The sequence below is a fragment of the Sebastes umbrosus genome, chromosome 11 (genome assembly GCF_015220745.1).
Source record: "Sebastes umbrosus isolate fSebUmb1 chromosome 11, fSebUmb1.pri, whole genome shotgun sequence".
Taxonomy (NCBI): Eukaryota; Metazoa; Chordata; class Actinopteri; order Perciformes; family Sebastidae; genus Sebastes; species Sebastes umbrosus.
The window spans coordinates 19,236,665-19,252,483 of record NC_051279.1 but is presented as its reverse complement, the minus strand read 5'-3'; the positions used below and the strand labels follow the sequence as shown (position 1 = coordinate 19,252,483).

Below are 15,819 nucleotides of genomic sequence, written 5' to 3'. Positions count from 1 at the left end.
CAACAAGACAAACATTAAAGCTGCAGTGGGTAGAAATGGAGCAAATATGATTAAAAGAAAAAAAAAATCATGTGCCTCTGTATCCTCCAGTGCTCCTAATGGCATCTGCAGGATTTCCCAGACCGGAGGAAAACAACCAATCAGAGCCGAACTGGAGCCGTGCCGTCTCTGAGCAGCTGTCAATCACTTGTGAACTCCGACCAAACGGTCAAACTAGGCAGCGCTAATCAAATATGAATCAATATTCTGTTACTGTAATGCCTATTTCTCGAAAGGTATACTTGGCTTGTAGTTGTGCTTACTTTTTTATAGAGTAGCCTATTAAAGTGTGTGTGTTTAGGGGTGTGCACCTAGACTCACAAGGAGGTGGCGAATAAGAAGTAGAGGTACTCATGAGTACCATCTCATTTCAGGCACTGCATTGGATGATCCAGCAAAAAAGGAAGCCTTCAGATTAGGTGGCCCTGAGTGACAAGTGGGTGGACCCAGGCCCACCTAGGCCTATCCATGGCTACGCAACTGGCTCACTGGCTCTGTATTATTTCTAAAACACTCTAGGCTTTTAAATAGTAAAAAAAAAAACAGTCAAAAAATATGTTTTAATGAGCCTTTTTATTGTATTTGTTACATAGTTTTTGCTGTGGGCATAGACGCAATAGAAGCCTTAGTTGTTGCACTTGTGTCCAAGTTCCACAGTGATGTTATGGCACAGGCAGCAATGTGTGTGTGTGGTGGGCTAACGTTAAATTAAAAGAAACAAAATGTTGAGTGCAATGAAATCGAAGGCTTCTAAAGGGATTCCACAGGACTAGCTGGTGAATTTCATCACTGCGTGTTTCACCACGTTTGCTCACTTTGCAGTCTGTGAAGGTTCAATAGCACAAACCCCTACAGCTCTGAGAACCAAAGTGAACCTCCTTTTGTATCAAGCAGAAGTGACACTTTTTTTTTAAACCATGCATGGCTTGGTTTGCTTAAATTATATTTAGAATAATACTGCTTTTAGTCTATGATACACTATTCTACACATGGAGCAAAAAAAAACAACAACAATAGAAGAACAACATAAAGACATTGTCATGACATATACATCATTTTACAGCATTTCCCGCCTACATTACTTTACACATCTATCCTGTCTTGTTTTTGACAATAATCAGTACAATCTGGGAAACACAATGAGCTCTTCTCCCATAACTTCACTTCTACTAAGTTGCATGCTACACATTGAGTCTAAGGTGCTGAATAGTTTTCAGTTAATTCTAAAACAAAAAAAACATGTTCTGCTGGTGTGTTATATGTAGCTTTATCATGATGTTGCACTAGATACTTGTTTCTCTCAATGGCTATGTTTCCATCACAGTGAAAAGTTGCTAGTGGATAGATTTACTTTGCCATGATATAAACTGAAATGATGAGAAATTTAGCCTTTCCAAATTAATAGCACAATGAGTTCATCAATAGTTCAAAAACAGACCTATATAATCAAAAAAGTTAAGTTGTGGGCTTCTTATTCACTTCAATACAGATTTACATGTTTTAAAACAGATAAATAATGGAGACTTTATGTTCGTCCATATTACTACTTATCATGTAACCCTGATGTTCACATTCATAGTTAGGGAATGAAGCTCCACGTCCTGTGAATGACAAACTGAGATCTCCAGTGATGCCAGTTGAGCTACACATTAATTTGGCATGGTCTATTTTTTAACTCTTATATATATTTCACCTAGATCTCGACTAGAGTGGAACAATGTATGTCCCGTATTCTACAGTAAGGCAACCGGATACAGCTAATGTGCATGACCAAATCCTAAATTGTCATAAATACTTTAAAGCTATCTTCATAACATATTATTTGATCCAAGACATAACATGGAAAAAAAAAAAAACAATTCTTGCCAGGACGAGTTTAAAAACACTGGTTAAAAATAAATCACAGCTCGTGAATGATGTACATTGCAGTATTATCCTCTCGCCCCCCTCACAGACTGCACATCTGTAGTAACATTTTCTTGATTATATGTCCCTGAAAACGTCTTAATAAATAACTGTCTCTGAAAGGCACTCTGAGATGTGCAGCTCATAGTTTCTAGGAGATAAAACTACCCTAAAGATTACTCACCTGTAACACTGCGCCGGCCTTCCTTAAACTGTCTCCTACTGTCCAGTCCGTCAGTGAGAATAGGTCACATGGTGCAACTTGTCTACATTTGTATAAGCTAAACATGTTGATGAGCATTAGTCTGAAAGTAGTGGTATGTTGACTGTGATCTTTCAAAAGATGATTCTCTGATATATTCCTTCTTATCCAGTCATATAACAGGCATTCGCAAAGCTTGAGATGCTCATCTATACCTTGAATGTGTCAACTTTGATTAGACATTAAAAACTGTGCTACTGTTGATTTGCTGGTTAAACTGGTGAGTATGTTTTTCAGATGTCAGTGGTTCATCAGTGTCAAGGATTTCACATTCCATTGATACCCAACTTTTACATCCAGTGCAATTGTTCCTTATTTGAGCACCTTCTTGAGCAAAATGAAAAGAAACACAAAACTACCACAGTAGTATATATAACAGAATAACCCCTCTGCACAAAGCCATCTATTCAACAGATGAAATATCTTTCTAAAGCTGCAGGACACTAAACCTAAGCAGCGGAGAGCTTAGTGTCCGTCCCACACTTCTTGCCGTTTGGATTCAGTCAAGGCCGCTGAGATCGAAGCACACGCACTGCCAACTCTTTTGATGCCCTCCGCCTTAAAAAAAACAACACATTTTTTCGCCGATGTTTGAATGCAATGTCACGTTCGAGGGGATGATTGTGAGTGAGTGAGTGAGTGCACGTCGTCGATGTTTATCCAGCAAATAGCAAAGCTCAGTGGTTTGAATGCAGCGCTCTGTTTGTGCTCTCTCCGACCGTCAGTTCATGGATACAACTTTTTTTCTCCACTCTCTTCAGGAAGCACTTATGTCAAGCCTGTGTCAACCAAATGCATAAAGATGAGGTCAACTCATCGAAGCTGGAGGGGTGAGGGGGGGATTTTAGTGCCAAGCCAGAGTGGAGTGGGTTGCCAGGTTGGGGCGTAGGCATTGGAGGGGCAGTGAAAGGGCTACCAGACGCCCTTATGTCCACTTCACACCTGCATCTCTGAACCACTGGACAAGCCGAGAGCGTTCGCCTCCTCTGTCGTCAAACCGCTCTTCAGTGTCCTCCTCACTGTGCAGACAGGAAGAAAAAGTGTATTATTACACATTAGCACATGCAGCTATTGTTAGATAATAAATGAAGCCACTTGGCCAACAGTCGACGTGACTCACGTGATTTTCGGTTGGCTCGGGATCGTCTCCTCTCCCGAGGTTGCGTCCGCTGGCTGGGCCCCTGAGTGGCTGACCTGACAATCCTCTCCATGATCTCATCAGCTGTATCATCTGTGCAGTTCACTGGGTCGTCACTGGCAGAGCACCATGGGGGAACACGCCCTAAAATAGTAAGGTCATAATGGATAAGAAAAAAAGAAAAGAAAAGTGTTGGACAAATTGAAATGTGGTCGAGACTTTTCACTCAAAACCACATTGTGAACCTCCTGTGCTCGCTAGAGGGAAAGTCTATAGATTCATCATCTGGCAACCAGGAATTTACATTCGGATGTGGCCATAGAGAGAAAAAATATACATATTGAGGCCACAATTTACTAATTTGTGTGCACAAGATATAATTTGTGGCTATTATTGTGGCTATATTATGTGCCATGCTTGGTATTTGTTAAGTGGAAGCCCCTGCATGACATCAACCACCTGAAGCTCACCAAAGTTTTATGTATTTATATACATATATTTCTATCAAAGTTTAAAGGTCCCATATCATGCTCATTTTCAGGTTCATACTTGTATTATGTGTTTCTACTAGAACATGTTTACATGCTGTAATGTTAAAAAAAAACGTTATTTTCCTCATACTGTCAGCCTGAATATGCCTGTATTTACTCTCTGTCTGAAACACTCCGTTTTAGCGCATTTTGACGGAATGCAACAGAATTGCGGTGCTAGGCAACAGCTTGGGTCCATGTGTACTTCCTGTCAGCTGATGACATTCACATACACTGCAACCAGGAATAAACTGGGACACATTTAGAATGTTTACGTTTAAAATTGTGTCAAGGGTCTAAATATTGTATATTTGTGACATCACGAATGGGCAGAAATCCTGACAGCTTGTTTTAAATGCAGAGTTTCTGAATACGAGCTGTGTGTATTTCCCTGTGGATTGAGTGTTTCGATACTTTCACAGTATTTATATATAGGCCTGCTTTATTATAATAAAAAAAACATGACATCACTTTTTTATAACATGGGACCTTTAAGGTTTATTGGTCAAATACTGGTTCTAAAAGTACATGTAGTGACATTCCTGAACTCCAAAGTACAATGAGTTATCACAAACTAAGACTGTTTAGTTGTGCTATCTTACAATCAACGTATAGTAAATGTAAGTTAATGATGTAACCTTTTAGAACTTGAAGTGACAATGAGGCCTTAAAAATCAGGATTCCTGCATATATACCCTGGTCTGTACAAAATTTCACAGTAATCCATCTTGTACTTGTTGAGATATTTGAGTCTGGCCCAAAGTGGTGAACAGCCTGACAGACAGACATCGTCATCCCTAGAGCCATGTTGCTAGTGTGGCTAAAAATAGTAGTTCTAGTGAAAGATTAAAGGTTTCAGGTAGGATTACATCAGCAGTTAGGGCAACAGAGGAATCCAAATCGCAATGTACTAGATGGATGGTGATGATATTAATATAAAAGCTATGTAGGGGCTGTAACATGTTTTTCGAGACTGACCTCTGGTGCTGCTGGCTCTGGTGCGTGAGCGGAGGCCTGGCACCGTGGACGTCGGGCTCTCTCCGCCCTGCAGGCTACTCTTTAGTACGGCCTTCATGTTCTCATGTTCAGCAGCATCTTCAGCATACTGGATACCCTGAGGCGGGCTCTCCTGTGAATCTGATGGGGCACCGCCAAATTTACCACTCTGGAGGGAGATGGGGAGGACACAGGATTACAATATCTGACATGTTATTAGTAGGAGACGGTGACACTCAGCTCCATGCTCTGGCACTTTTAGTATTCAGGAAGGAAAAAGCTTTAAATATCAAACTCGTCATACAGATTAATCTTTAGTAGTGGCACGGCACTTTCCAGCCTTATATAAGAACAATTAGTTATTTTCGAGAGTTGAAAGTTACACATTCACAGTTGCTGTTTTATTCTGTGACACACACTCACAAAAACAATCCTTCAGAAATGCCAGGTTGAAGAGTACACCTTCCCTTTCTGAGATCCATTCATTTCTACCAGGAAGTAGCTGCGACTCCTTCTCGTGGGAGTCTCTCAACACTCCAGCAGACGTCATGCAAACACCTCCTTTTCTCTCATTGTCAAAACCGTCAAGCTTCCTCATTCATGTAAGGTCACACGCACAAAGAACCTGTCAGTCTTACTGATGACTTGTCCTTTTGTTAATCCTCTTAAATACACCTGTTATTGTTTAAAGTCATGACAGCACGGTCTGGTTGAATGTTAGTCACAACAGAAAAGTTCACATGCGCTTGTTTACACACAAAGTCACCCCTCCTACCTCACTATCATCGTCATCATCACTCTACAGAGATAAAGGAAATGGAAGAAAAAAACGCATGTGATAAACGCACAACTGATTGATCTAATTGGCTGTTACAAAGGTTGTCGCATTTTTTCTCAAATCATAAAGAAGCATGTAATCCTTGATTTATGTTGTAAACATTAAATGAGTAGTAGGAAATATGCTTATTTGCATTTTTGCTGAGAGTTAGATGAGAGGATTGATACCCCTCTTGTGTCTGTACAGTAAATATGAAGCTGGCATTCAGCTTAGCATTCAGACTGCGAACAGGGAGAAAACACCTAGCCTGATTCTGTAAGTATACCATAAAAAACAATGCAGATAGGCCCTATACATAAGCTACAGATGAGCATATCTGACTGAACATCTTGGTAAGAGTGTGGTTAAGGTGTGGGCCTTGTTATTCCTCCTTCAGGGACATCCAAAGGTTTGAATTTTCACACAGTGATTGAATTAGGGTCCCTTTGAAGAGAGAGGGGCCCCTGCCAAGGCTCGCTGTGGAGTCCGCTCTGAGCAGCCGACTCCTTAGGGTTTAAGGGATTTTAATCATGCAGGGAGGTGTTTGCTCTGGCCTTTCTTAGCCTGCTGCAGCTACAGAATGAGATACACTAAAAACAACTCACTGCTTGTTGTTACAGTAACCTATACATGTGAATACCGAGGAACTACGCTGATGTCATTACAAATGCATGCCGCGTCTGTCAGAAAATGTCCACGTTTGGCGCTTTAACCAGATTAAGGTTATAACAAGTGTCTAGGGGATTGCTCATATTGTCTCATAGAATTGAGAAAAGTACAAACTAAACAAAGACGAGGATCAGGAAATGGAGAGAGTGTATGTGTGTGACCCCTTGCTCGTGGTGAGGAGCACTTACATCTGTTATCATTTTTCCCCTGGTCTTGTTCCTCTCTCGGTGGTTGGCCCTCTTCTGTTTCTGCTGTAGCACGCGCTCTCTTGTTGTGCGATACTCCAGGGCAAATTCACTCAGGATCTTGCTAAAGCGATGAATGCTGACCTCACGTACCGCATATATCGGATGGCCCAGGAACAGCAGAAAGGCATGAAACCTGCAGATGTGGAGAGAAACATCACATCACTGTAGAGAGATCCTTTCAAACATCCTTCAAAATAAAAGACGCCATGAAAGAACGACATAAATGGTTGTAAATGCCATTGAAACATATACAGTATTAATGTAGAATATGTGAACTTTTGGCAAAATGCAAGACATATTTGATTTAATCGAGCATTTGCTCTACACCTGAGCATACCTGTTGAGTATTCTTCGATGTACAATCTTCAGAATAATGATTCTCTCTGCGCAATCTTTGAGGAAGTCGGACATTTTTTGTTTCAACGGTGGTTTCATCTCATGTTTCGCGATGACCTTGAGGTGATCCCATGATGCTTTGCACCTTCGCTCCATCTGGGCCAGATTGTCTTGAAGCTGGTCAAAGTCCACCTGACAACAATATCACAGAATTATTGAGGGAGCTCTCTTCAGTGGATATGACATTTGCATTTACTGCATTCACGGATACTGTGGACAAAATGTTTTAAAAAAGTAAGCAACCTTGGTCAAGCGGGTGATGGCTCCTATCTCCGAGTAGAGATCAGTGCTGTCTGGAAACTTCTCCACCACGATGGAGCAGGCGTGGTGCAGCAGGGACTGCTTATGAACCGTGTCCTTCACCTCCGGGACTTTCTCCAAGTAATTCAACTCAAAGCCTTTAGCCTAGAAGATGCAAGCGTACACAGCAGTACAGTCAGAATGTGGAACGGAAACAACTGTCTGAAATTAAAAATCAAGAGCTCCAAAGTCGAGGACCAAATTGCAGTGAATTTCCTTTTTGGCACGGTCCGAAAAAGGGGCTCAAACGGAGTGCGCCACGTAGATATGTACTGTAGATTTATTAGGCTGGTGATTATCAGAAACCACAATCTACTTCAGACCTGACCGATTGTTCTGCTCACCACAGCGGAGCTAAGAAAAAGCCCGGACATATCATGAAAGACATAATCCCAACAGGATCTCCCTTGTTCTGCTGCCAGTTTTAAATGGCTTACTGTAATATAAATGCAGCCATTATTTACGGGAACTACTTGTTTTGATGTTGATGACTTATGTTTCCCTTTTGCAATCTTGGCTCTCATATCCCAGAGGTCTACTAATGCATACACACAGAAACCCCCGTCACAAAGGGAGACCAAAAAATGCAGCCAGACAAACACAAACTGTCAGAAACACACAATCACACAACCTCCCTCCCTTTTCCCCTCCCAGACAGACAGAGCCAGGTTCAGCAGAGGCCTTGACGAGCGTTTTTTACTGTAGAAGGACAGTGTCTGGTGCAGACAGTCAGGCAGCACATTCTTCTACACATAGAGAGTCCACTGTTATCCTTGCCAAATAAATATGTTGGCGGGGGAGTTTGGGGGGGGGGGGAGGAGGAGCAGCGAGGGAGGAAGTGAGTAAAAGACACAGATGGAGAGAAAGTGAAAAAACAGGAACCTCTAAGCCATATATGTCTTGAGGGTTACTCACATTAGTGCCGTTGAGGAAGTTGCCAATTGCCAGCAACGTGGTCAAGATGTAGCGGAGGGTCTTGTTTTTCTCTAACTGGTCCATCCCTTCCTTCAGGTCCTGCAGAGGCTCTGCCACTTCCTAGAAGAGCATGGCAATGCAGTCAGGAAGCACATTATCAATAACACTGAGCTGGCTAAAAAGACTGCAAAATGAACAGTTCACCACCCGATGAAGGTGGTGGAGAAGGCATGGAGCTATGACATGTCTGGGAGACTTTCACGATTCATCAACATCAACATTAATATTGTGAAAGTCTGCTCCAAAATCATCGGAGCCCAGCAGAGCGACTTAAACTCTCTCTGGGAGAAACGTGTTCTCCAGAAGGCCAAAAACATTATTAATCACGACCATAACCTGTCCAGTGAGTTTACACTACTTGCCTTCAGGACAGCGCTATCTGCCGCCTCACAGAAAGACAAACCGCTACTCCAAGTCGTTCATTCCTTCCGCCAGTAAACTGCAGAGTAACTATCTTGAATGAACGATAACAAAAAATGTTTTATTTACTTTGAATGTAAAGTTATTTTGCACTAAGCATATAATGGTTGTCCGTGTTTGCAATTAGGTACATTCCTGGAATGTAATTTGCAATGTGCACTACTCTTGGTGCTTTATTCTATTTATTCCTTTATTCTTTTATCTCGTCTTTTTTTTATTCTTGTATTTATTGCGAATACTTTTATTCTTTTACTTTTATTGATCTGCACCTCCCCATATGCCACCTACTGTGTTCCCTCTGTCATTGATGATTGTGCAGTATGAATGTGTATATGTCTCGGTGGACTGCACAAACTGAATTGCCCTTTGGGGATAAATAAAGCTATCTGTATCTGTATCTGTATCTGTATGTATTGTAAGTAGCTTTCTTCTTTTGATTGATACTGTAGTAGTCGCTATACTTTTTTTTTTTTTAAATTGTACAAAATTTTAGAAAAATGCTGACTCACTTCCTTGCCTGAGAGTTAGATGAGCAGATTAATACCACTCTCATACCAGTCAGTCAGTCAGTATAGTTTAGTATAAAGACTGGAAGCATGAGGAGACAGCTAGCCTGGCTATGTCTATAGTCACTGCAGCTTGTTGTTACCAGGCTAGGTTAGATGTTTCCCTCTGTTTCCAGTCTTTATGCTAAGCGACTACCAGTTGTAGCTTCATAATTTCTGTTCAGACATGACGGTGAAAAAAAACAAAACCCCACTAAAGAATTGTCCAATGTTTCACTTCTGTAACTCTGTAAGGTGCGACCTATCTGCATGTGATTAAAGTGTCCAGGAATGTGTCTGACCTTCTCAATAAGCTCATAGTCCATCTTGAATGCCCACAGCTGCAGGCGAGCCGACAGCTCTGTGATGGAGGAGAGGGTGAGAAGGAACTGTTCAGCGCTGCCCAGGGGGATATCAGGGTTGACCAGCTGAGCCTCCTGGATCCTCTGCTTCTCCTCCTCTGTGGGGATCATCGTCAGGATTTTCTAGGAGAGGGAGGAAGAAACGAGAGGAGGGGAAAGGGAAAGGAAGCATTCATCAAGTCGAGCTATCAAAAGTTTTTCAACGCCTGAGTACAATTTTGACATAATATGACAGCGAGTAAATCAGTAGGAGGAAAGAGGAAACAAATTGATCCGGACATTTCTCTCTCAGTTTATCTAAGATGTTTCCAATTTTTCCCACAGACTTGTGTGACATCTGAACTTTCAACCTCGCCTTTGTTGTCTGACTGAAAAGATCCCCAGAGACAAAAGGTGGAGAGGAATACTCCTTTCTGCTGAGAATGAACTCAAGGTGAAGCTCTGAAAAACTACAGGTTATATAACACCAAAGGGATGCGACATTAATCATTATCTGCTGAAAAGTCTGTAGTATGGTTTTTAAAACAAGCTGAAAATATGCATGTGGTGCTAACCTTTAATCATCGTTGTGATTGATTACATGAGAACCGCCAAAAAAGGCAAGCCGTGAAGCCAGGAAATCACATGATACGTCAACACTGTGAGCCATCCTATCTAAAGGAGTTAAATCTCTCGTTTGGGGAAATCCATCAGTGTCTTCGGTGTGCCGAGTAAATATCATTCAAGAAAACCATGTTTATTTTGGACCCAGTGAGCTTGAATGAGTTTCATTTGATAGACTAGACAGCGCTTACAACATGCAGTACCAATATAGATACAGAATGTGTCTTTAAAAACGCTTACCTCAATGCCTTCCTTGTTCAGTGCGTACTCATCAAAGTTGAGGATGGCGGTCTTAATGGTGCGAGGAGGAGGTAAGACAGTCAAGCCGATGTTTATAGCGTTGCTGCGTTTTGAATCTAGGACTATGATTTCTTGTCGTTTGCCATCAACAGCTGCTTTCTATGAGAGATATACAAAACAGCATCATATTAGATCATGCATCTTGAGTAGTGGAAGCATCTCTTAATGGTTTAAAGATGCACATAGATGCACAGAGAGCACATAGCATCCTATTCACAACCAACATATTGTCATCACCAGATGTATCGAAATACAAGGTTTTCTCCTCTCATTAATATTGAGAAGGGTTTAATCCATTTTAAATACAACCCAGACTGGACAAATTTATCCCTAAACTAACAAAATGATCCTTTCTTATACGGTGCCAGATAGCAGGGAAGCCTGAGCTACAGGAGAGAAACTGAGGGCAAATCAGGACTGCAAAATAAACCTCCAAAAGTATACAAACAGTAACACTGAATGGTTCAGCGGTACAACACTACGTTACCTTTGTGACAGGCAGCTCCTTGGATTTGGACTCAAACAGCTGCTCCAGCTTGGATGTGTCCAATTTAACTGGCTCCAGTTTGGACCAGAGGGACTCCTTACAGAATTTATGACTCTTACACTGCCAGTCCACGGGACGCACTTCGTTCCAGAAGAGACGGATGGTCTTCTTCTTCTTCTGGAAGAGAGGCATTTCCCCTCGACTCAGCTGAGGGGAGGGTGGAGGGATAGGGGCCATGAACGGTGGGGGTGGGGGCATCATTTTGCCAAGCATGGGAGGAGGAGGAGGGCACCCAAACAGGGGCGGGGGTGGTGGCAGGGCAGCGTTGCACGGCGGAGGGGGAGGTGGTGGTATCAGGTGACCTGACCCCATCACAGTGTCCATATCTAAAATGTCCATGTCATCCTCGTCCCTCAGATCCGTGAAGTCCATTTCTTTGATCCGCAGCTCCCTGGGTGCGGCCATCAGCTGATCCCAGATATAGTCCGACTCTTTCTTTGGGGGTGACGTTGATGAGGCGGCAGTTGACGATTTGTCAGTCTGCTGCTGCTCTTTTGAGGCCTCGACCTCAGGAGGAGACGATAGGCCTTTGACCAAATCTCCAAACCTCTCCGCCACTGCTCGGACACTGCCCTGGTTGTCTAGATGTCCCACCTCCATTTTTTTCACATTTTCTTCTCTGGCCTGTCTATGAGCCTCCAGTGTGGAGATCCTGCTGGCCAAGCTGGCCACAGAGGAGTCACTAACCTCTGCTTCCTTCTCACATTTACAGTTCTCCTTCTCCGTTTCTGCTACATTCCCTTCATCCGTGCTGGATGTCGTCTGAGCGTAGAGCATGTCCAGCATGAAGCGCTTGCTGTTGAGTATTTTGTTGCACTGGTCATTCACATCTGCGTCTTTAATGCACTGTGTCCACTGGCCTGTTGAATACAATTTTTGACATTGAGAAAAAATATATACATAGATAATAATCTAAGTAAGGGAATCAAATGAGCATCGATCATACCTGCTTCAATGTCATTGGTGAGTTTCTCCTCCCGCTCCTCCCTCTCCAGAGTGCTACTTGTGGAGGAGATGCTGGATGCAGAGCAGTTGTCTTTTTCATTCACTTCCTCGTTCTGTCTCTCCTTCTCGCTCAGCAGTACGCCGTCTTCTACATCCCTTTCCGTCGGCTGCTCCTTCTCAAACTCCTCCTCTAACTCGACATTCACCTCCACCTCCACATCTGGCTCTCCCACCTCGACTACATCTGCTGCCTCCGCTTCCTCTACTTGCTCTTCTACTTCTACTTCATCCCTGCACTGTGTCTGCTCCTCGAGCTTCTCCTGCGCTTGCCTCTCTTCCTTCTCCATTCCCGACTGTTCATCCGACGCCGGCTCTGCCACTACATTCTGGTCAGACTGACTCTCGGCAACATCCTCCGTCTCTGCAGGCGACTCTGTCTCAGTCTGCTGCTTGTCTGGCTCTGAGGGAGGTGTGGGGGAAGGTTCTGATACTGTTAACTCTGGCGCTGGGCTTTTGGTTCTGGTCTGTGGGTCAAGGTTTGGCTCTGAGATATGTTCTGTTCCTGGAAGAGAAATCAAAACAACGTGGAAAAAAATGTTACTTGAAGTACCTCACTCATGTGCGTTTATATTATCTGATAGTCTTCAGAAACATTCTTTGTTTCTAATTAAAACAGCTTTAAATTGCTTCCTGACATGTCCTTAATTGCACTGTACATTTCCAGACGGTAGAAATAATTCACAAAGCAATCATCAAATTCTCTTACCATAGCTCACGACCATTCAACACACACACACACACACACACACACACACAAACACACACTGTAAAACACAACGTGAGTTGAGCTGAGAGGGAGTGATTCACAAGTTCTGAGAAAAAGGTTCACTTTGAATCTTTGTTTTAAGTAGTTACCAAAGAAGTATGTTTTAGAAAAATAAACTACTAAGCCCTTTTGATTGCAAGCCTCAAATCACTCTTTAGAAACACACACTGTACAACGTCAAGATATCTATTTTACAACAACATCTCTGTTTCTCTTATACACATTGATACGCATTTCTAAAGTCAAGTAGTTATTCTCAATAATCCCTTTTTAGCAGAAGTGCAGCTGAATCTAATTTCTGTGCGATAATCACTCGTCGAGAGTTAATGCCAAGCCCAGTGTGTGTGTGTGTGTGTGTGTGACAGGTGCACTGACAGCCAGTATTGTCTCTGCCAGCTCTACAAGCCAACATTACAGTCCATTCATTCTCATATCACTTGAGTACTAACGATGAATAAATGGCTGGCAAACACCAGTTACCTGACGTCTGTTGTGCAGTGGCGACTGTGTCTTCCTGTGAGATGATGGGCGAAGGCGTGGCACAGCGGGACGCCGAGCGGCTGGCAGGGTTGGGACTCAAACACAGAGTGATCTCTGTCCGTCCTCTTGCTGGCACCCTGGGGCGCTCCCGTTCAAACTCCTCTGCGGCTAGCCTCTCCACAGCCTTGTACCTGCAATGACAACAAATTGTAGCTTTCAGATGTCTGCACACTGTGGTTTAAGATGCACGCTGATCTGTAGTAAAAGCTGTTTAACTCGGCTCAGACATGCATACAAAGGAAGGCAAGCTGCAATTTAGCTTTATTTTTTCAAAGTGAATATGTGTGAAAATGTTACTCATATTTGTCTTTTAGGGGTAGAGAAATGTATACCACCCTCATTCTATAACAGGCCTTCAAAGAAATTCATAAATTCAAAAATATAAGCTCTGGAAAAAATTACATTTTAGAAATGTTAAGGCTTCATCCAACAGTGATGAATCATTCTGTCAATTTTAAGTGACTAATAGCCATTATGTAAATATTTGTTCTTTAAACACATATGGCATATTTGTCTTATTCCTGGGTAATTATGGAAAATGGAGCTGTAATTACCATAACTCATTGAGTCAAATGATGACAAATGACATCCTTCTTTTGTTAAAGTTGACGTTAAAGTTAAAGTTGTTTTAAGTGCTGTTTAACTTTTGTGGCTGGTGTTTACGGATCTCAGTTCACATGTTTATTACTGGGGTGAAAAAGGTGAGGGCATAAGAATGAGCTGGAAATGATATTGTGCACACAGTCAGAAGGAGATAACTGGACCGAATCTATGCCAAAACACAATTACACACTTGTCCTGTTGGGTTTGGGACGTCTTAATGGTGAGCAGGCTTAAAGGGACTCTGACACCTATAATTCAACCTGAGCTTTACATCTGCTATCTGGCAGCATTATTGTCTGATCCACGTGAACCCATGAACTAAAGTAAACTCACCTTTCCTCTCTGGCTTGTCTTGCTTCTTCCCTCTTGTCAACATAATCTCGACTGAGATAGGAAGACAGAAACAGAGTCAGAATTTAGGACCTGTACTCACAGTATGTATAGATTCATATTTCATTTGCTTAACTGAAAATGATATGGTGAGTGCAAAGTAAGTTACAGAGCATCATAAAAAGGTAAGACAAGACATCAGAACAGAATATGCTTTTGCAGATTCTACCTGCCATTATTCAGTATTATCTAATGATCCTCATAAAGAAAGACAGCCAAGCTTTTATCAGAGGGATTTATGAATATCTAGCAAGATTCACCTGTTTCACAAAATGCCAACATGTCTCTATTGGCTCTACAGCTGCCTACGTTCAAAAGTATAGACATGATATATTCCCTCTGCCATGAAGTCATGCAGCGTTTTATCAGATTCTTGAGGTGAGACTAACTTGAAACGGTTCCTCTCTTCTCTTTCGATTCTCTGCAGGCGCTCTTCTCTTTCCAGGCGTCTCCTCTCTCTCTCCGCAGCCAGAGACTCCTGATGCTGTCTGTACGATGAAGTTAGCAAGCCCCCTAGAGCAGGTCTAAACGCCATAGAGAAAAGAACAAATGTGATGACATTATCAAAATTGAGTGATTAGTTTGCGTTTGGATTTGGGCATTTTGCACATTTGTTCAGACAACATCTTCTGCATAAGCTGTGGGAAAAGTTGAGATGCCAACCTGTCAACCGGTTTGGAGTCTGGCGTGCAGGTTGCTGAACTAGTGAAGCGATGGATGGTTGGTGTAGCAGCCTGGCGTCTGCCCGGGTATGGACTGCCATTGGCATTGATTCTATTAAAAGAAGGGGGAAAATAAAAGCTTTGTTCTCTCCTGAGACATTTTTCCACTGAAAGACAGAGAAGAAGGGTGGACAACACTTCAAGAATCCGTGCTGTGAATTCCAATGTCATACTGCTGGATAGCTTACACTGAGATATGACTGTGTCGAGTGCTCTTAAGCACTTCTCTCTAAGCATCTGAATAGCTTTCCTGTGAGGAAAGCCATGCCATCAAAATCTGAAGGGTATCTGCAGGTGCACTGCTCATCCATGTCTCTACAGGGGACAATCTTTCATAAGTCCATCTTTTCACTAGGCCTACTCTTTTCTGAGAGGCCTTGTAGCTGCTGTGTTGAATCTGAGAGAAGATTGTGCACATTTTGTGTCAAAACAGTTGCACAACACATCGTGCATTCGAAACAGGCAGACTGCATTATGTGCACATCTCTCTAAAACTATTAAAGGTGCTTAATAAGAGATTTGGTTATCAGCTGTAACCGCCTTATGAGAGCAGTGCAGAGCGGTGGTCATGAGCGAGCCAGTGGGACACGCTCACATGCACTAAAAGCATGCGCGGTCTGCCCGGCGATGTCAACAAAGCACAGAGAAGCTCAGATTACAACACACGCAGAGGGTAGGCAACTTCATTCTCTATCTTTATATAGCAAATAGTTGTTTGCTGCTATATTAATACTCTGGATA

General features: G+C 42.5%; 1 protein-coding gene across 4 annotated transcripts in view; it reads right to left on the bottom strand.

The window, feature by feature from the left end:
* Nucleotides 1–593: 593 nt before the first annotated feature.
* The window catches only part of fhod3b (formin homology 2 domain containing 3b), a 99,028-nt gene continuing 83,802 nt past the window's right edge, over nucleotides 594–15,819 (bottom strand). For 3 of the 4 annotated variants that reach the window (XM_037784010.1, XM_037784012.1, XM_037784013.1), the window contains 16 exons: nucleotides 15,020–15,130; nucleotides 14,746–14,880; nucleotides 14,300–14,350; nucleotides 13,304–13,494; nucleotides 11,999–12,559; nucleotides 10,993–11,912; nucleotides 10,446–10,604; nucleotides 9,543–9,725; nucleotides 8,216–8,335; nucleotides 7,244–7,405; nucleotides 6,942–7,132; nucleotides 6,545–6,737; nucleotides 5,646–5,669; nucleotides 4,853–5,039; nucleotides 3,327–3,488; nucleotides 594–3,225 (listed from right to left, as the gene is read on the bottom strand). In XM_037784010.1, the coding sequence (XP_037639938.1) occupies nucleotides 3,143–3,225; nucleotides 3,327–3,488; nucleotides 4,853–5,039; nucleotides 5,646–5,669; nucleotides 6,545–6,737; nucleotides 6,942–7,132; nucleotides 7,244–7,405; nucleotides 8,216–8,335; nucleotides 9,543–9,725; nucleotides 10,446–10,604; nucleotides 10,993–11,912; nucleotides 11,999–12,559; nucleotides 13,304–13,494; nucleotides 14,300–14,350; nucleotides 14,746–14,880; nucleotides 15,020–15,130 (3,433 nt within the window). In that variant the 3' untranslated portion in view covers nucleotides 594–3,142. The remainder of the gene's footprint in view (nucleotides 3,226–3,326; nucleotides 3,489–4,852; nucleotides 5,040–5,645; nucleotides 5,670–6,544; nucleotides 6,738–6,941; nucleotides 7,133–7,243; nucleotides 7,406–8,215; nucleotides 8,336–9,542; nucleotides 9,726–10,445; nucleotides 10,605–10,992; nucleotides 11,913–11,998; nucleotides 12,560–13,303; nucleotides 13,495–14,299; nucleotides 14,351–14,745; nucleotides 14,881–15,019; nucleotides 15,131–15,819) is intronic. The other variant, XM_037784011.1, reaches the window with a different exon arrangement.